The sequence below is a fragment of the Nansenia antarctica genome (genome assembly GCF_963989245.1).
Source record: "Nansenia antarctica genome assembly, chromosome: 3".
Lineage (NCBI taxonomy): Eukaryota > Metazoa > Chordata > Actinopteri > Argentiniformes > Microstomatidae > Nansenia > Nansenia antarctica.
This window is the reverse complement of record NC_137688.1, coordinates 85,126,663-85,148,700: the sequence shown is the minus strand read 5'-3', so window position 1 is coordinate 85,148,700 and position 22,038 is coordinate 85,126,663. Positions and strand designations below refer to the sequence as shown.

The window sequence follows — 22,038 nt, the reverse complement described above, 5'->3', positions numbered from 1 at the left end:
CAAGGACTGTGATCATCAGGTTATGTGTAGTTATGTGTTTTTAGCTTGTTCATGTTCTATCAGCCAGTTGTGATGTGCTGCTAAACATGCAGTTAGATGTTACATAGCAATGTTTTTTGTTAGCTACTAGCTAGCGACCAATGTGATGGTAGAAAATGCATCTGTTTTGATTAAGAGCGATTTTCTCCGGTATTCGGTTTGCGGTGTAGCAGCATTCAAATAAGCATAATCTTCTTCAACTATTTTCAGATCTCAATGAATGACACATAATTTCAAAGCTTACAATCTGCACTTTTCATACTTTGTAAAAAAATAAAATAATGTTGGCCTGGGGACCAACACATCGGACCCTGTCACATATTTAATTTGTTACAGTCAGAAAATGAGGAACAGCTGATGAAAATAAAACATCAAAGTCACTGTTAGAACTGTAGTGGTATTATTAAGTACTCGGTATCGGTACTCAGTATCAGCAAGTACCCAAATGTAAGTACCTGTACTTGGTCTGAAAGTGGCATCGGTGCATCCCTACTCTGAATTCACATGAAGCTTTCAAATTAAAATATGATCACTGAACCTGGCTGATATTAGACATCAAGTCTGCTTCCTAGAATCAACTGCACGGTGCTTAAATCCATCCCCTTCAAAAGCTGTGCCAGTGTGAGTTATTTTTACTACAGATAAAATAGTATTTACACAGAATCCTACCACTATTATATTAAAGTCATTTCACACACACACACGCACGCACACACGCACGCACACTACATAAATGTACAGTTTATATCTTATAAATAGGTTAAAGGTTTACACACTATTGTACATGAATGACCAATTGTTGTGCACTTCAATATAGACAATACTGTACATTCCACATAGTGCCAACGTCGAGGGAAGAAAGTTACACAAAGTGAGTAAGACTACATATACAAAAAGCCAAACATAAACCAACCAAGAGACCAAACATGAGGGAGAGGTCGATTCAAATCAAAACCAAATGTGTTCGTCTTAGAAATGCACACAAATACTAGGCTTATTGTACAAAATTAACAATACAGTATCATCACACGACAACATGACAGGGAACCGTACACGAAATATCTTCCCACTTGTACATATACATACACTCTGGACCGGTCCGGTCGGCGGGGCTCACAGCAGGCCGTCCAGGTTCTTCTCGGCCGTCTCCTTGTCGGAGGAGGTCTCCTGGGGGCTGTACTTCTTGTGGTAGTCCTGGAGGATCGTCACTACGTCATGGTGGCCAAAGTGCACGGCCTCGTCCAATGGTGTGTTCCCCCACCTAGAACACACACACACACAACACTGTAACTCAGCCTCATCCATGGGTGTGTTCCCCCACCTAGAACACACACACACACACACACACACACAAAACACTGTAAAACAGCCTCATCCCCCCAAAAAAGGTGTTCGCTCACCTGTCTTTGGGCACGGGGTTGACTTTGCATGCCTCCAACAGGAAACGCACCACCTCACCGTGTCCTGAAACACAAACCAGACGACTTAACATCGAAACTACTTATCATCGGTGGCACGGTCCGCTGGAAGACGGAGAAAGAGTGACGGTATAGACTCAGTAGGAGAGAGGCACAACATAGGGACTGCACTTGTAGCGCCGTTATCCAAAGCGCTTTACACCGGCCTCTCATTCACCTATTCACACACACATTCACACACCAATGGCGGCAAGCTACCACGCAATTTGGGGTTAAGTGTCTTGCCCAAGGACACTTCGACATGTGGCCAGCCGGGGCTCGAACTGCCAATCTGCCGACCTTGCGATCATTAGACGGCAGCTCTACCTCCTGCGCCACAGCCGCCCCATAGTGAGCAGTATAGAAGACAGTAGCTCCATGTGAAGGGGGTGGGGCGGCGGTGTCCTCACCTTCAGCTGCGGCCACGTGGAGGGCGGTCCTGGAGTCGTAGTCTCTCTGCTCCATGTCCATGGACGACAGAGCAAACCTGAGGACAGAGACCAGGATGAGTCAAACGAGCCCACGTGTAACGCATGCATAAAAAGCCAACGATAAGAAGAGAATTCAGCGCTCTGCCTCTTGGTACAGCTGGTTTCCCACCAGGGTGTCAAGAATGAGCAGAATACATTTGTTCCTTCTCCACACCCATCTCCATCCCTCTCACTTTGACGAGCTGAAATGGCTCAAGGTAGAAACACAGGGCGACCAGGTTTACTACTCTGGATGTTCCATGTCCCCAAATATCTGCGCAACTATTTCAACTGGAGGAATGACCACCAGAGGGAGCTCTACTGTAGATTCAAGAACTCCATGAGGAAAAACACATTGCTGTACTCTGCTGCAGTTCTCTACATTTACATTTACATTTACATTTTTGGCATTTAGCAGACGCCTTATTCCAAAGCGACTTACAATCAATACATTTGAATACTAAGCATGTGAATCAGCAATCCATCATTCGTTGCAGGAAGAGTAATCTAGCTCGGGCCCGGGGCCACTGATAGAAGGAAAAACCTTCTCCCTATCGCCTTCTACTAAAACCTTTTTTTTCTCTACAACGGACTGCCAAGCTATTTTGAAAACGTGCCAGTCTTGCCCGCCCTCTGCCATCTCACTGGAGGACCACAGTGGAAACAAGCCTTTGGGTTTTGTTGGGTTTTAATCCTCAATATTTGTTTTTAATGTCTGCACTAATGTCTCCAGCTGGAGCGGAGGACTATTATCTAATTATCTAATAAAATCAATCAACCAACCTTCTCAGTGCAGACACGTCCCCGGTGTAGGCAGCGAACAGGAGGTTGATGACAGACTTCACCTGAGAGAGAACCACAAGGGGAGTTACAACAACACTGTTTGTCATGTCACACTTTGTCATAGTAAGGTAAGTCAAATGTATTTCTATAGCACCTATCCCAGACCAGGGGTCACAAAGTGCTTTACATATACAAGAACATAATTAAAGAGCAAAAGTCATAGCAGGTTAAAATAGGCAAACAAGTGAAAATAAGAACAAGTAACAAACAACAAAGTGTACAACAATATCAACAGGACACAGAAAGACAGGCTTTTGGGGTTAACCAAAAGCCTGTCTATACAGGACAGTCTTTAGCTGTTTTTAAAAGCCTCGACCGAGACCGCTGATCTAAGATCCAAGGGGAGAGCTTTCCAAAGCTTAGGAGCCACGGTTTGGAATGCTCCATCACCCTTGGTTTTCAATCTGGCATGGGGGACAACCAACATGTGCCAACTCAGAATCAGTGCTTTTCATTGCTATCAATAAAATATGAAAGCTGGGGCTGAAGCTTTTGAATTGTTTGACATTCAATCACCTTCATGGTGCACTACCTGAATCGTCCAGAAGATGTCCGTATTGCTTTAAATGGGAACAACTGCAAAACGTGGGAAATGCGTCTTACCTTTCAGGGTTAGGGTTATTTTACGGGCTCAATCCACCAGATCCAATTTCGGATATAAATATATTGGCTCCTATCATGCAGTGCATAATGGGACTGTGCGTGAGCGAAGTAGGCTGGGTAGCGCAATGAGAAATGTTGAATCTGTCTGAATATTAATTTAAATGAGTGTGAACTTCTCAGAGCGAGAGCAAAATGGCTGGTTGTCTTCCGACTGGATATTAATTTGAGAAACATTGGTTCCACACACTCAAGCTACTACTTGACAAAAATGGAGGACACAGGAGTTGATTGTACCGGTAGTTGTCTCGGCTAATCCCAAACTGTACGGCCTCCTACGATCAACCACAAGGGGTGATGCCATGTCATGATCAGGGCTTCCTGGTCATAATCTGCTCTCTGCGACAGAATATAAAAAAAAGTTTTGGGGGGAGATTTGCTGAATCCTACAATCCTTCACTACAATCCTACAATCCTTCTCTGTAGTGAGAGTTGGGGGGGGGGGGTGTAATCCGCTCTCTCTCTGTGCACTTTGACAAGACACTCTTCCACTGAGTCAGAGAGGTTAAGGCACATCGACACATATCCCAAATCTGCAGATGTTCTCCTTTAAAAACATCAGAGCCAATCACAGCGTATCCAGGTGGTGGTGCCGCTGTGCTGCTCCCGTCAGTACTCACCCGCTGGTCTCCCCCCTCCCTACGGGGGTCCAGCTTCTTAGCAAAGTGCCTCATGTTGTCGTAGTTGTGGAAGTTACAGAGAGACACCAGATCCTGCAACACACAAAACATCCCCATGTTGGTCAGGTTTGGTACTGCTTTAGAATGGTTCTCTAATAACACACACACACACACACACACACACACACACACACATTCATCAGTCACTCATTTCAGCATTGACAAATAAGTACGAGGGTGGTGAGAATCGTACCGTGCAGAACTGGATGCCCCGTACGCTGTTGCCCAGCTTGTCCAGCGGGGGGGACCAGCACATGACCCCCATCACGTTGGGCACCACCAGCAGAATGCCCCCTGCCACGCCAGACTTAGCTGGAAGTCCCACCTGAGTTATACAGTAGAGGAACAAGAACCTGAGTTATACAGTAGAGGAACAAGAACCTCATAGTCATACAGTAGTGGTTGGAATAAAATTGCAGGGGGGTATTCCATCAACGTCACTAAAGGAAAATCCAGGCTTATTTTTGGTAACTCATAAGATTTATCAAAATAAGCCTGGATTTGTAGACAAATCTTGTGAGATTGATCAGAATAAGCCTGGATTTTCCTCTAGCAATGTTGCGTCCCTCAGGGCTCCGTTCTTGGCCAGCTACTGTTCACCATCTACCTCCTCCTACTTGGCGAAATAATTCGGAAACACGGCCTCAAATTCCACACATAATATGCTGACGATACCCAGCTCTACCTCCACACCAAACCCTCTGTCGCCCTTCCTCCCCCTCCCTCATCTCCTGCCTCCACGAAATCAAAGAACGGATGACCACCAACCTTCTCAAACTCAACAGCAATAAAACGGAACTCATGGTTGTTGCACCCAAGAACCCCCTTCAAAAGATCAGTAGCCTCGTCCTCACCATTGACAGCTGTTCCATCTGCCCCTCCTCAGAGGTCAGGAACCTGGGGGTCTACTGGACCCAACCCTTTCCTTTGAACCCCACATACGGTCAGTCACCAAGTCTGCCTTCTTCCATCTCAAAACCATCTCCCGTCTCCGACCCTCACTCTCTGATACCTCTGCCGAAACATTAATACATGCTTTTGTCACCTCCCACCTGGATTATTGTTCTTCTTGGTGTTTCCAGCAAGGCCCTGAACCGACTACAATATGTCCAAAACTCAGCTGCCAGGATCCTCACCCACACTAAACCCTGGGAGCACATCACTCCCACCCTGTAACAACTTCACTGGCTCCCCATAAAACATAGAATCTCCTTTAAAATCCTCCTCCTCACCTTTAAGGCACTCCATGGCCTGGCTCCTACCTACCTAACTGACCTACTCCAACCCTACTCCCCTACACATGGTCTCTGATCCTCCGATGCTGATCTCATACCCCGCACTAGGCAACGCATACTTGGCGACCGTGCCTTTTCTGCTGCTGAACCCAAGCTGTGGAACACCCTTCCACCAGCCATCCCATGCTCTGATACGCTCAACACTTTCAAGACCAGACTCGCATCTGTTCAGACTATCCCCCATAGCTGCCTTTTCCTTTTTGTTTGTTGTGTTTCTTTTTGTTGGTTATTGTCCTGCTTCTCTTCTTTTTTTCTGTACAGTGTCCTTTTTTAAAAATATATATTTTATCTTCAGTTTTATACACAAGTCAAACAAACAAATTAACTAACAAACAAACAACAAGCTGCCAGGCATACATGTCTAGTATGATTTGGTTCCAAGCAATTCCCAAAATGCAACATCGTCAGGTATTACAAGGATACAACTAAAGAGTACAAGTCAAATAAAATAGTAAAAAAAAGTACAGGCTTGCCCTGTACAGTGTCCTTGACTTTGAGAAAGGCACTTTTAAATAAAAATCTATTATTATTATTAACCCCTAATTGTTCCAGGGGCACCGACTATGGCTGATCCTGTGCCTAGAGCAAAAAACACCAAATTCCAACAACTGACTGACAAGTTGATTGCATGGCAATAAAACAATGATTATATTATTACAGAGTCAGCCAGAACCTACTGCAGGGTGAGGTGCTGTGGAGGTTGGCAGATTGGGGACGACACAGTGGGGAAACACAGGGAAAAAACAGGGGGAACAGCAGGGCCAGAGAGAGGAGGAGGAGGAGGAGGAGGAAACAAAGCGAGGGGAGAGAGAGAGCAAGAATGTTCTAGCAGCGCAGACTCACGTGGAAGGCAAACTGGCCGGAGAAGTCGTACATGCCGCAGGAGTGCATGAGGCTCAGGGTGTTCCTCACGGCCTCGGGGCTCAGCACGCGCTCGCCCGTGATTGGGCAGAAGCCCCCGTTGGCCAGGGTGGCCGCCATGACGCTGGCGCTCTCGCAGGTCACCTCGATGGAGCACAGCTACAGGGACACAGAGAAACCCAGGGCCATAAGTGCACTAAACTCAGCTAAGATCTAAGCAAAACTTAACAAGAAATCCCCTCTGTAACCTCCCCCCCCCCATGCAATATGAGAAACTACTGTGCAATAACCAAGGGAATAGTGCAATGTTCTATAACCGTGCAATATGTTTCCATTCTTGTGTTTAGGTTTACATATACTGTATATAAGTTACTAGTTTATGTTTAAAGTACATAGTTACATGCTAACAGCCCCCTGTGAATAGGCCATAGTGTATATAAGTAGCCTATACGGTATATGTTTACATAATAGATATATTCTCAGATTCCTACCGATTACTTATCCCCCTATTTATATCCCCCCTATTTATGTCTATTTATGTCTCATTCTTGTTTTTTATTATCTTAGGACTGTGTTTTATTATCCTAGGACAGTGTTGATTGTTAGCACCTAGGGTTTGCATTTCAATTTCGTTGTACCCGTACAATGACAATAAAGATCATTCAAACGTACAATGACAATAAAGATCAGTCAAACGCACGCAGAGGACACACATGAACACAGTCAAATCACAGCTCCAGATGTGAGCTGTGTACAAAACAAAAAACAACACTCGACTGTATTCAAAATCAGTAAACACACGAATGCACACAGACACACTACACAGGGACGCCACGGTTAAGATTTTCATACACACACGTTAGACATTGTCGAGGGTACGAATGCTATTACAGAGTGTCACTGAGCTGTTGTGTGAATGTTCAACATAGGACACGCCCACGCTAATGTACGTGAGAGCGCAGACATCCGCGTCCCTGTAGGTGGTTGGAGGCAGAGAGAGGAGAGAGCTAGATGGGAGCTAATTGTGTGCCTGAACAGATGGTGAGGCAAGGTACGGTGATGGCTGGGGGAGAGAGAGCTCACACACCACGACCAGGGCCTGCAGGGGTAGTGGATAGTGAGTTGGGCTGATGATCAGAGGGTAAGATCAGAAGGACATGAGTTCAAATCACCACCTGGGAACACCACCACTACTTGAAATCTGTAATTGTAACTCCTTTGGATAAAAACGTCCTGCTAAATGGTTAAAATGTAGAATAAAAAGAAGAAATGCAGGGCCTCGCTCACCTGGAAGTAGAAGTCCAGTATGGAGGTCATGTCCGTCCCCTCGGGAAAACACTGGAGGAGGAAACAGCACACCGACAGTCAGAGGCTTGCAAAAACAGCAACAACTAAAAAGGGTTGTGAACATAATGACACAGAGCACTTAAAACCACTCACTTAAATAAAACATGTGTATACTTAATGTGATCATATCGACAGTGGCAAGAAAAAGTAAGTGAACCCTTTGGAATTACCTGCATTTATGTATACATTAGTCAAATACAATATGGTCCGACGGTATGGTCTGAATATGGTCCACTAATAAAGACATGAAAGACTATAATTGTTTGTGTGTTATTAGCTTATAAGCACATTGTGTTTGTCTATACCGTATTCTACGGACTATAAATCGCACCGGAGTATAAGTCGCATCAGTCCAGAAATGCGCCATGAAGAGGAAAAAAAATGTATATAAGTCGCACTGGACTATAAGTCGCATTTATTTAGAAATGTATTCCATAAAATCCAAGACCAAGAACAGACATTTAATCTGGAAAGGCATGAAATTATATATTTTGATATATAAGTTGCACCTGACTATAAGTCGCAGGACCAGCCAAACTATGAAAAAAAGTGTGACTTATAGTCCGGAAAATACGGTACTTAGGTTAGACTTAGATGAAGATCAGTTCACATTTTATGACCAATTAATGCAGAAAACCAGGTAATTCCAAAGGGTTCACATTACTTTTTCTTGCCACTGTATATCTACCGGTATATGGGGGGAAAGCACGTGTTAAGCACATTCCACCGTCCTCACCCTATACACCCATAGAGAGAGAACAGCAAACACTATACAGACCACTTCTGCCGTGTGTTCCGATTACAGCTGGTTTAGAACGGGACCAGAGTTAAGATGGTTGCCAAATGGCTCTATTCCAGAACACGAGGTGTCTATGACATCAGCCTGTCTGTTGTTCTGTAGTCGTGCTATCAACACTCACCTTCTTCTCCTTCAGGTAGTAGCCAATAGCAAAGTTTCGATCTCCAGACTCCCGCTCAGACTGGAATCTAGAGACAGTAGGGTTGTCGGAATCAGGTTTGCTGCAGCTTTCTTCACTTTCTATTCTCCAAACCAGTGATTGCTATCTATCTATCTATCTATCTATCTATCTATCTATCTATCGCTGGCATTGTTGTGCTGGGTTAAAGCATCTGAGAAACAACATAGCAGAATCCTGAACCCAAGGTGGTTAACCGCAACAACTATTTAATTTGTTGTGTTTCCTCTTGTGTACTCACGTGGCATTGCTAAAACCCACATACTCGTTTCCTGCCAGTTTATTCATGAAGTTCATGACCTGCAGTAACAATGAGAACATCGCTATCACACCAAGACAGATCAAACATAATAAATGCACTTTTGGCCAGATAGAGTTTGGCCAAACAAACATAAAAGCTATGCATTACTCACATAATCAAATTTTTCAGCATTGCTTGCCCCTTGCTGTAAGACAAAAAGAAAATCACAAGTATAAATGACAAAATAAACATTTGGATTGACATCCCCTAGAGGGAAAACTTTAGACCAATTCAAACAATTACAAGATGAAGCTATCAGTAACATTACACAAACATCAAGATAATACATCTATACATTTGCCTAATAATTAACTATATTGTCTATAATGTTGATGAAATTAACAATAAATTGGATGTGGGTTGATAACTGTATATATTTGATAGATTTTGTTAATCAATAATCGGAAATAAAACAGTATTTAGTAACTAATTAAGTCATAATATTAAAAAGGAGTTAGGATTAGTGCCCAACTAGTTGGAGATGAAGGAGATTAACAAATAATAAACAACATTCAAGCATTTTCAAATGGGAAGATATTCTACTGTAACACCAACTGCACAACACTAAAAAAATTGTTACTGTTAAAAGGAGCGGTTTGGTTTCAATGATCAGAATAAACATATAGTTAAGTACAATCCATGACTGTAGGTCTCTATTAACAGGTGGGCTCTATCTGAAGTCCATCTATGTGAGTATAGTATGTGCCGATTTTCTACCACTAGCGTGTGGTTAATGCGGTGGGGTGGAGAGGTTTCAAAGTAGTGGAGAGCTCTAGGAGTGCAGACGTGTGTGATAAGGGGTGCTCAACACGTCACCACCCAGTATGGTGGAACACACTGCATTGTGGGATATGAGGAGTACTGTACTATAGGATGATCCATAGTTTACAGCTCAAATATAAAATAAATAAAAACAGAATGTTTGGCTATAATAATTACAAATAGGGCAAATAATACAGAAGCCAAATAAATAACAATAAAACAATAAACACAAATAATTAATCATCTATGAAAAATGGCACATGTTTGTAACTAAACCAGCTGTTAGGACCATAGTGACTATTGTGAGCCGTTAATACTCGATAATCGAGTATATAAACAGTTTTAAAACTACGAGTAGTGAATACAGTATGTGCAGCTGTAGAGCAAATCCAGATTTGGATTTTCAACAGGGAAAATAATTGAAAGAAAAAATTACCAACGTCATTGACCTGTTGCAGTGGTCATAATATCCCACAGATCCTATTGCTGTAAAATATGCAACAACAAATAAACCACAAACGAGCCTTCAAAATACATTCACAAGTTCCATAGTTTTGGACCCTGATTTACCATAGAGAAAACACATGTAGATCATGCATTGTTTCCGATTATTTCACCATCTGAGACACATATGCTTTTTATTGATGGATGCACTAGGCTACACTGTGGGGAAGCATCCAATCAGAGGATCAAACCGCCCCAGCCTATATAACAGTGTACAGTGATTGGGTTAAAGTTGAGGAAAGATTAGCTTGCAACATAAACAGAAAGGCACCACATGATTACCCTGTCGAACAAACACCCAAACCAAATCTATTAGGTAAGGTAGTAGGGCGGCTGTGGTGCAGGAGGTAAAGCCGCCGTCTTATGATCGCAAGGTTGGCAGATCGGCGGTTCGAGCCCCGGCTGACCACATGTCGAAGTGTCCTTGGGCAAAAATTGCTCCCAGTGAGCGGGCCGGTGCCTTGCATGTAGCTTGCCGCCATTGGTGTGTGAATGTGTGTGTGAATGGGTGAATGAGAGGCCATTGTAAAGCGCTTTGGATAAAGGCGCTCTATAAGTGCAGTCCATTTACCATTTTAGTATCTATGTGTGCATGTGTTGAGTACGGGATGACAGTATCAATAAAGCCAATGTGAACATTCACTCCTGTTTTAGGTATATCCACTTTTCCTCTCAGACAGGATAATCATAGAGCACCTTTCCATCAGATTTCAACCCCAAAAAATCCAACCAGATAGGAACCCTCTTAACAACCAGACAGGAAGTAGGAACACTCTTAAGAACTAGCTTGGTTATGGTTGGGAGACGCAAGCTCAGTGGTTTGCGTCTGTAGATAGACAAGACATGCCTCATCTATCTGGGAAAATATGGCAAGATTAACTGAAATATGGAACTCATAATTATGACAGTCATGTTTTTGAAGGTGGTAATATTATTGCTGAAGCTGAAGAGGTAAGACAGACTTAGTTTGCATCCCTAGAGCTAGTGTCGTATATTTCTGTAGTATGTATGATCTATGTATGAATATGTAGTATATTTTAAACACACACACATACCAGGGCATGCAAGGACATGAATGATGCCCTCTAACAATGAGGGTTCTATGGCAACCAGATGACCAACTCTGGGGGTTGGGCAAAGACACACATGCACGCTGGCCCCTCCCCTCTGGAGCGGAACGGGGAGAGAGGGAGGGAGAGCGCGCTCTTCCAGCCCAGGGTCCACGGGGAACAGACGTAATGTATAAATCTGCCTGTAACTGATTAAATTGTCTTAAACTCGATATCTGTTCTTTGATTCATGATCAATAGAAAAGAAGCAACACTAGAATAAGATTTTAAAAAATGTATCGGGAATAGGTCGCTCGTTACAAGGTTACATGGAAACTAAAATGATTAATAATAAAGTTTAACTTATTTTGAGTTGAACACCTGTATCTCAAATCATTGAGGCACAGGGCATCATTTCCTGAATTTGTATCAAGAGGAGAAGGAACAAATAGATCCAAATCAGAGATAAAGGAAGCTCTAATCTACTGGATTATGTTGCTAAAATTTTGACATTGCCTGGCCACAGTACAATGACCTGAATGACCTGGGAAGTTATCAGTCGTGCAGCCCACCTGCTGTGGAACAACGTGAAGAACATTAGACCAGGACCTAGAACCAGGACCTCTTTAACTGTGGCTGCTTTTCTTACGGCAAAAAACACACCGCAATTTCGGCGCCCATGTTAACGGGTTAGAGCAGCCGTATAGGGCGCGTGAGGCACGTGTCTCAAGCGTGTCTAGGCTGGCTGCCGCGGCACACCATCTAAAGATTAGGACTCTCGCCTAGTTTTTCAGAGTGCTGCGTGTTGCAGGCAAAACTCAATGTACAAAGAGAGGGCTGGCAGTAGCAGCTCCGCAGTTAGAGCCACAGACGACACGCAGCAGCCAGTGTGGAAGCCGCAACAGTGAGAGCCGCAGCAGTTCCGCAACGCTCTGCTGAGGTTGACGCTTGCGGTGTGTTTTAGGGGTTATAATTGGAGTGCTTGATGTGTTTAGTGTGTACAGTGTAGTTTCCATATAATGTCTGAGTATTGTGGCCAAGCAGATATCATCAAATACCATCAATTGTTGGGATGACATGAAAACAAAGGCTCTACAAGAGAAGGTCTAAAAGTATTATTTTTTGGGAGAATAAGAGGAAAAGAGGAAGAGAGGAATCATTTCGATAGTACCCCTAATCCTTGATCGACGGCATGTAGTTAAAGTGATTGCTGGGAGTTTAGTATGAAACATACTTGCGTCCTCACGTGAAAATGAAACATGGGCTGGTGGGTTATGTAGTAAAAGCACTACAAGAAGAAATCGTATGCACACAAACATACGTGTCCCCGCTCTTGGTCTAGTCTTCAGCGAACCACCTACAATATGGCATTGGAGGTGAATGTGTTTAACCCCTACTATGGTCCCACAAACAGATAAACAGTGCAGAGTGAGATTTCAGAAATCAAATCCCACATTGAACAGAAGAGGGCGCCACCCCTTATGTCTAACAGCACTTCCTGACAGGGAGGAAGTCGCCGGGCCTGCCTGTTCACAGACATGCACTCCCACCCACCCAGCCACCCACCGGTCTTTCATTCAGATGGCAATTATCCACGATTATATGTGCTTACAGAACGGCCTCTCCCTAGCCCCATCCAGACCCAAAACACACTGTTCTGTGTGAGCTGTGTGTACAACTTTGGGAGGCAGCAAGCTCAGTGATGCTTTCACTCAAACAAATCCCCTTATCTACAGTGTAATCTTAATCCTATAGAAGCTGGTAATCTGGCTAAAGTAACCCCCCCCCCCTTTTATTAATTTATTTTGTAACATATTTCATTCAATTCGACTTTGTCAGTCAGAAGGTGACAAGCCTACGTAATTACACGAGTGCGACCAGCGACAGTAGCATTTGGTAGAACTACACTATTGAACTGAACACAGGCAAAGGTTCCATTTTTCCTTTTTCAACATGTTTTTCCAAAAACATACATTAAACCACATGAAATTTAAATGTTACCTTGATGAGGGACGTGCACACGATCGCGCCGGCGTTTACCATGGGGTTATGGGGTTTGTCTGTGGGGGAATTAATGTGAATACAATGTTTAAAGATGCATTAGGAGGGAACATTCAGTCACTGAGGTCAATTTGAGTTTCTCAAAACATAACAGACGTTAGAAGACAACCTTCCTATCATTCATTGGAGGTGATGAAGCGTGACAAAGTGAGACTGTCTAAATGAGGCTTCCAAGTGGTTTCTGAATCCACTCAACCATTGAACCATGAAACTAGACATGACACATTTCAGGCATAGGCAGCTGTTTGTAAGCAGTTTTAGAACACTCCAGAAGGTGAATGAGGAGCAATAAAACTGATAATGAATGCTTCCGGGTCACAGGCCACACGGCGGTGTCGTGGAGCACAGAAATAACGAGGTACAGTGCCCTCCACAATTACAGGTAAAGATTAAATAATTACTTCTTGATGACAGATTTATTCATTTATTTTCTCAGAATACATTTACCTCAGTTAAATGTTTCAAAAAGTTTTCAGTGTGACATTAAGCTAATTCACCAGAAGGTGGATTTTTTAATAACCCGTTATAAACATCTTTACCAGGGGTGCCAATAATTGTGGAGGGCACTGTACATAGTGTGATGGAATAATATTGCCTAAGACATTTTATACATTAATAAGAATATTCTTTCAGGGCAGAACCAACATTGACGACCTCAGCCTAGCACACAATGAAACCTGTTTTCTCTACTTGTCCTCCTGTGCCATACATTTGAATATATGCAATTACCCTTTTGTGTTCCATAGTCTGTCTCTGACCCTAGAAACTCAAGACAATGCTGAGTCACACCAGAGTGATTGGCCTGCATTGTTCACTCTGGTGCCATCATTCCTCACCTTTGTTATACTGTAAGGAAGGGAGGGCCAGATTCCCCCCTAACCTTCATCCCCATCATCTTCCTCAATGTACAAATCCACACCCCTTGTAAATGATTGGCCTAGACCTCACCCGAGGGCGGACGTGTTACCTGAGGGTGCCTGAGGGCATATATACTGAAATTGAATGAATGATCTGGACTTTGCGAGAAACTTTGACTGCTCAGACTCGTCTGACGAACCTGTAAACTTTCTCCTTCTATAGAGGAAAACATTAAATATCTTTTTCTTATGCATTTTGAAACGAAGCAGGCTGCCTTTCTTTAATTGCACTAACAATAGCCCAATCCCTACTTCTGCTGTGTCCACTTCCCCCTGTCGCTTTAATCTCCTTACGCAACAGAACAACAACACAGGACAAAACAATAAAAGCCCTTCTTCCTCCGAACAGGTTCTCTAAACCCTTCCTCCTCAAGGGGAGGCTGTGGCGCAGGAGGTAGAGCCGCCGTCTAATGATCGCGAGGTTGGCAGATCGGCGGTTCGAGCCCCTGCTGGCCACAAGTGTCCTTGGGCAAGACACTAAACCCCAAATTGCTCCCAGTGAGCGGGCCGGCGCCTAGCATGGTAGCTTGCCGCTATTGGTGTGTGAATGTGTGTGTGAATGTGTGAATGAGAGGCCGTTGTAAAGCGCTTTGGATAAAGGCGCTATATAAGTGCAGTCCATTGTCTTCTCTAAACTCATTAGATCCTGAGCTTTCATCTCAGTCCGTTGTTTACCAACACAACTAGGCTACATTGTTATGAGCACAGCTTCCCACTGCTGCCGCTACACAATACACCTGTATAAAGCTGACTATTGCTGCTACATACACTTTGACAATGTATTACTATTGTTATTACAATCATTACTGCCGCTACTTATGCGACACCCTTATGCACTACTTCTGTCACTGTTTTATTATTACTATATTATATTGTATTGTTGATTTGTTGGTTGTTGTGGACTGTTGTTTCCAAAGCGTTTCATTATATCAATTACGGCTCTATGCAATGTACGTGACCAACTGTTTTTTTTATTTTGATCAAACAATAATGTATTTTGGTGCGTTGTAGATTGTACAGAGCCTACGGACACAACACTGATTTTAATTCTGCACCGGCAACACTGCACAGCTCATTAACATTTCATCACACTACCATGGCAACAGACGACATCACCTCGCGCTGAATCATAAGACAGATAAGCCAGGGGGAGACGAGTTCTTTGCAAATCAAGGTCGGAAACAATAGCCTGCATGAAAAATGTATAAGACACGATCCTGGATCATGGTTAATATGCACTGCAATGAGTATTGACATCCGAGCAGGGTTGTGCTGATGTTAGTGTGCAGTAACCATGTCAGTTGTGAGTGTGTCTCACCGTCCTCGTTCAGGAAGAGCTTGTTGAAGCGGAGGCCACTGGGCTCCTTCCCGATGAAGCGGTGCACGTACTCCGTGCCGTGGTCGTGCACGGCGATGGCGTACTTCAGGGGCTTCACACAGGACTGCAGGCAGAAGGGGACTTTGGTGTCACCCACAGTATGTCTGAGGGAGGGAGAGAGAGAGAGAACCGGGAAAGCGACGTGTCAACAAGCAGTTTTGTCATTGTCATCAGCTCAGTGTTTAATTGAAAAAGAAGAGAACGCACACTGCAGTTCACTTAGGAGAGGTGCTGGCGACGGAGCAGAATACTATTGAATGAAGTAGAAGCCGCACACTCTTGTTCCAGATGCAAAAGTGTATTTTAATTGACAACGGTTTCGGCTGTAAGTAAGACTTGACAAAGACTACGGCCGAAAACCGTTGTCAATTAAAATCGACACTTTTGCATCTGGAACAAGAGTGTGCGGCTTCTACTTCATCCAATGAGCTCAGTGTTTCCCATGAATTACCAGACTGTGGTGGCCCGCCATGGTGTCCCAAACTAACCGAAAATAACACACAAGTGTCGTGACTTTTACACTTGAGTGATGCGACCTTTAGGATTCGCACTGCATCTACTGTAGTAGGTCCATACGATTCAGTAAGTAAGTAAGTCAAACTTTATTTCTATAGCGCCCTTCACAGCACGGATGCACAGGGTGCTTTACATCAAAAACGAGAAAAGTGCAATCAAAACATCAATGGTTAAAAACAAAAAAGGGGACAACATAAACATAAACATAAACAGGAACAATAAGAAGGCTTAAGGTGACTACCGGCCTGCCTAAACAGGTGAGTCTTTAATTGCGGCTTAAAAAATTGTTCTGAGGGAGCGGCTCTCAGGTCAGGGGGGAGGGCGTTCCAGAGGCTCTCAGGTCAGGGGGGAGGGCGTTCCAGAGGCTCTCAGGTCAGGGGGGAGGGCGTTCCAGAGTCTTGGGGGCGTCACCTCAAACGCTCTGTCCCCTTTCGTTTTAAGTCTCGTCCTGGGTACGACCAGGAGCTCCTGGTCGGATGACCTTAGTGACCTCAGTAGCTCTATCGATAATTCTCCCCCCCCTCCCCCCCCACCCCAGACTTTAGAGAGGCCGAGGTCCACCCGCCACAGTCTCACACAATCCCGTGGGAAACACTGTGAGCTACTACTGTACAGTATGTCAACATGACAGAACGCTGGGGCCACATTTGTATTTGTATTTTATTTAGCCCACAGTAAAAAAAAACACATAATTCATACACACAACAACCATGACACATCATAGAGAGTAGGTAGACAACGCAGACAAGGCACCCAGAGGGGTTTATGGAGCGTCTCCCTTAGTCATAGAATGTGATTACAGTTCATGTAGAATAAATCACATTTGCCATATCGCTGCCGCTTGAGAACGACATAATGCATTCACTCACTAACTGGCAAAGAATTCTGGAACACTCACCAACAGATGTTACACATGGTATTTACCCATCAACAATAATTTGCCTACAAAATGAATGATCTATGCATTTTTGGTGAATTAAGTCACCCTTTCTAGCACTCTAGAATGTTGACGATTCGGGCGACTTTATTCACCCTCCGCACTGAATGAGTTAGGGTTAGGGTTAGGGTTAGGGTTAGGGTTAGGAAGAAAAAAAGCTACCTTTGTCCGTCGACAGTGCACAGGGACACGGCCCAGAGGTCAGGACTGAACCTGGCCAGCTGGGGGATGTAGTCAGCCACCTGCACCACACAACACAGGACAACCACATATAATAATAATAATAATAATAATAATAATAATAATAATAATAATAATAACAATAACAACAATAATAATACATTAGAGTAGACTTATAAAGCGCTTTTCTAGACACTCAAAGACGCTTTACAAACTGAAAAGATAGAGTAGTAATAATAAAAAGAAACAAAAAATAAATAAAAGAAAGTATAGGGGCCTAATTGAGGTAGTGCTGGGGACACATGGGAAGGGGAGGGGGAGAGGGTTAACTGGTGAAGGCGAGCTTGAAGAGGTGGGTTTTGAGGGCCTGTTTAAATGTTGACAACACAGGACAACCACATATAATAATAATAATAATAATAATAATAATAATAATAATTATAATAATTCATTAAAACAGAACACACAGAAACAACAAGCAACAGATAACATCACCACATAGAACACAGAGTTAACGAACTGGGAACAACTAACACAGCAATGTCCAGGGGGGGAGGGGGGTGGCAGGGTTAGGGGAGTTGGTTAGGGGAGATGGTTAGCGGTAGGGAGGTTGTATGCATGGGAGAACAGGTAGGTTTTGTGGTGGGATTTAAAAGTGGAGAGTGAGGGTGAGTCTCTGAGTGGTTGAGGGAGAGAGTTCCAGAGGCGGGGTACATATAACACTGGCTTCCTTATTCCTCAGAGTCGTTTAGCCTACACAGGAAGTCTCAAAAACGATGACACCCTCTCCTGCAACCCACCTGCCCTCCTGAGAGGTTCTTGGCGCTGGCATGGAGCTCGTCAATGTGGGAGGCGAAGGACATGAAGTCTGGGATGACGAACTTCTTCCTGAAGGCCTGTGTGAGCAGCACAATGTTGCTCTGGACGCACCTGGGAGAGAAGGAGAGGACAGTAGGGATTTAGGCACAGGCATTCTAGGCACATGCCTAGGGCCTTCTCGCCACTAGGGGGCTCAGACAGAGAGGGCTAAAGAACATCAACTGCCTAAATAATGTTAAACATATATTTTTTAAATATATAATCCTTTCTAAAACTTTATTTCACTGTTTATATAGCCTATATATCTATATCTATATCTATATATATATATATATATATATATATATATATATAGAGAGAGAGAGAGAGAGAACATATATATTATTATTATTATTACTATTATTAATTAATTAACTATAATAATTAATTATAACTTAATTAAATAAATAACTAAATTAAATGATGATTAAATTATACTTATTAATATATATATATGTATGTTTTAATTATTATTATTTATTTTTAAATTATTATTATTAAAACCTTTATTTTAACATATACAACCTTACGTTAGCGCCAATGTGCAGGAATACATATGTCTGCCTAGTGTAATCTATCCATTTAATCCTTCCCTGCATGTGTCAGAGTCGAGATGTGACATACGTGGCCTGGGGTGGTCCAGTGGCCTATGTGAGCGCACGCACGCAGACACGTTCCTGTCTCTCTCCACTGTCTTTAGCCAATAAAGACAACAAATATAAGAGTGGGACTGCCCTCGCTCAAACAACCTCTAAGAGGTGGCACACGTACACCAATGGAAGAACACATTACTGAGAAATAACACCAGAAGCAATTGGCTCTGATATGTTGCCCTGCAGCTATAGGAGTTAAATCAGATGTACTCTGCTTTTCCTGCCCTTACTGTAGGGTCTATATGCTCTCTCAAGAGTGTGTCATCACGCGCTTCCTGGCCAAGCCTGGTGCCTATAAATAAATGCAGAGTGAGTTGGCGTGGAGTCAAAAGCTGTCGTGCCTGGTGTGTTTGTGTTTTGCCTCCCTGACTGGTGGTGTGTCGTCTTATTTCCTGAATCCTGCAGCGTGATTCGCTTCAGGGCTGTTCCCCAAGCTGTCACTCAACTGGGCTGTGTGTGTGTGTGTGTGTGTGTGTGTGTGTGTGTGTATGTCCCAGGGTTGAGTGTCCCAGAGTCACTCACTAGGCTGTGTGTGTGTGTGTGTGTGTGTGTATGTCCCAGGGTTGAGTGTCCCAGAGTCACTCAACTGGGCTGTGTGTGTGTGTGTGTGTGTGTGTGTGTGTGTGTCCCAGGGTTGAGTGTCCCAGAGTCACTCACTAGGCTGTGTGTGTGTGTGTGTGTGTGTGTGTGTATGTCCCAGGGTTGAGTGTCCCAGAGTCACTCACTAGGCTGTGTGTGTGTGTGTGTGTGTGTGTGTGTGTGTGTGTGTGTGTATGTCCCAGGGTTGAGTGTCCCAGAGTCACTCACTAGGCTGTGTGTGTGTGTGTGTGTGTGTGTGTGTGTGTGTGTGTGTGTATGTCCCAGGGTTGAGTGTCCCAGAGTCACTCACTAGGCTGTGTGTGTGTGTGTGTGTGTGTGTGTGTGTGTGTGTGTATGTCCCAGGGTTGAGTGTCCCAGAGTCACTCACTAGGCTGTGTGTGCTTTGACCTCGAGGAGATGGAGAGTAACAACCCTTGTTTGTTGGAATAAATAACTGTGGGAAATAGAGGAGCAGAGTTTACGTTCTTTTTTCAGCTGCTCAGGAAACAGACATGAGTCTCTTGACAAATGGCGTGGCGTGTGTTTTCCCAACGTGCGGCTGCAGTAAGAGGGAGGCGTCTCAAACAGAATGAGATCAATAGATGACCTGAGACATCGGAGAGGAAGCTAGTATGCTTCCACAGACCGTGAATGAACGTGAATAATTAATGTGACGCACGCGGGGACTTTCCCTTTAGATCCTGACTATTGAATGTGATGAACTGTTCAGATAATAATAATAATAATAATTATAATAATAACTATTTATTTGTATAGCACTTTTCCTGCAAATGTTGCAGCTCAAAGTGCTCCAATCATTATATAATGATAATTCAATGATTTAGTCATTTAGGTAATATTAAAAAGATGGGTTTTTAGTCTTGACTTGAACATATTTGCTGAGGTTGCATCCCTAATGTAAACTGGCAGTGAGACACAATCTGGGTGCATAAAATGAGAATGCAGCCTCACCAAATCTCTCCTTTTGAGAAAACCAGCGTCAGAAGACCTGAGAGCTCTATTGGGCTGATATGCTAGCAAAATATATTTCAGATGAAGACAAAGGGCACACAACAGCAATATCCTTCTATTACAAAATTACCCTAATGCTGGACAGTTTACCATGACAACCTAGCTAGAGATGGAGACAGGCCGACTTACTTTTATGTTTTTATTTTTTATTTTTTATTTTCTGAGTGGGGGCGGTCCCACTCATATTTTTCCTTTTATCGACAGATACAGTAGAGATTTAGACAGAAAGGATGGGTGAGAGAGAGAGAGGAGGGATGACATGCAGGACATGTCCACGGCCGGAATCGAACCGGGAACCCTGCGGTTACGTGGTCGACGCTTAACCCACTACACCACCTAAGCGCCCCCCAACCAACTTACTTCTTGAAGAGGTCCCGGTCCAAGGTTCCGTCTGAGGTGGTCTTCACCGTGATCTTCAGCATCTCCATACACTCCTTCAGCCGGGGGTCTCCAGTACGCAACCCTGTGGCCTTCAGCGCCTGCAAGAACATGGCTCGTTTTTTTTTTGCAGGCTTCACAAACAGCAGGGTTGTATATTCAGGGTTCCTACAAGTTTCAACAAGTCAGATTTAAGACCTTTTTAGACCTTTTTTTAGATCTCTTTGAATAGGATTTCTGACCTATTCGTGACACCATATGATACTTTTTTGTCATCCCCGAGGTGATGAAATTAGGGATTTCACTGCCATACAGACAAAAAAGGAAGCGAATTGGCATTTTTTGGGTTCCAGCTTGATTAATTTCCTCGTAAATAGACGGACTGGTCGGACTGATTTCCTTGCAGGATCTCATTTTTAAGACCCAGCACCTCATTTTTAGGCTGAATAACTGGAATACAAGACCTTTTTAGGCCTTAAAATTTGGTTTGCCGGATTTTAGACTTTAAGGCTTTTTAAGACCAGCGCGGGAACCCTGTATATTCTAACAACAAAGATACTGTGTCATGTCCAGAATAGGATCAGGTCTTTTCTTGAGATATCCAGAGAAAAGAGAGTAGGGGTCAGACAGAGAATCATTACGCCGGCCTCCCAGACACATTGGATTGGAGGATGTCAAGCAGGTTCAATGATGCTGCAGACCTTTCCTGATCGTTCAACCATCCAACTGTCTGTTTACATTTTCAGAGCACCAACAAACAAAAAACATTGAAATGTTAGGCCTATCACCTTGACCAATGAGATCGATCGTCTCCAGTCATAATGTCATCCGATGGACGAATTGCAACAAAAATGAACACAGGGTTATAGGCCTATACTGGGCCTACCCTACACACACACACCCTAACCCAGACAGAAATAGTCCCTGTGGTCAAAGGCACCATGACCAGTGACCATCATTTGTGCAGGGCGCAAAACCACGGAACAGACTTCGGACCACTCACTGTGGTAAATTTGTGAGCTGGGATTTTTTCTTGGCCCTCTGCGATGGTGTAGAACAGCAGGTCCTCGAGACTAGGCAGGATGCCTGCCTTTCTTCTCCTGGGGAGGGGAGAGAGACACCACAGACAGACGGTAAGGAACATCCAGGCCCTCTGACGAGAACAAGGAGCTCTAGAGGACAACAGGTTAACTGCAGCAGGGGGGCGACTAGCTATACTGGAGGGAGAGGCGGTGAGTGTTTTAACAGTTTACTGCCCCAGCTTGAAGGAAAAGATTTGGAACACTGCTCTCAGAATACCAGTC

At 43.8% G+C, this 22,038-nt stretch overlaps 1 protein-coding gene across 1 annotated transcript; it reads right to left on the bottom strand.

The window, feature by feature from the left end:
- Window positions 1-1,152: 1,152 nt before the first annotated feature.
- Window positions 1,153-21,827, bottom strand: glsa (glutaminase a; the record flags this gene model as incomplete). The annotated part of the gene is made up of 17 exons (XM_080526687.1): window positions 21,738-21,827; window positions 20,717-20,835; window positions 18,035-18,164; window positions 17,217-17,296; window positions 15,542-15,705; window positions 13,247-13,305; window positions 9,043-9,075; window positions 8,871-8,929; window positions 8,573-8,639; window positions 7,593-7,643; window positions 6,288-6,464; window positions 4,343-4,474; window positions 4,090-4,182; window positions 2,750-2,811; window positions 1,907-1,983; window positions 1,440-1,503; window positions 1,153-1,300 (listed from the first exon to the last, which is right to left on the bottom strand). The coding sequence occupies exons 2-17, from the start codon at window positions 20,782-20,784 to the stop codon at window positions 1,153-1,155; spliced, it is 1,464 nt and encodes a 487-aa protein (XP_080382813.1). The 5' UTR covers window positions 20,785-20,835; window positions 21,738-21,827.
- Between the last annotated feature and the right edge of the window lie 211 nt (window positions 21,828-22,038).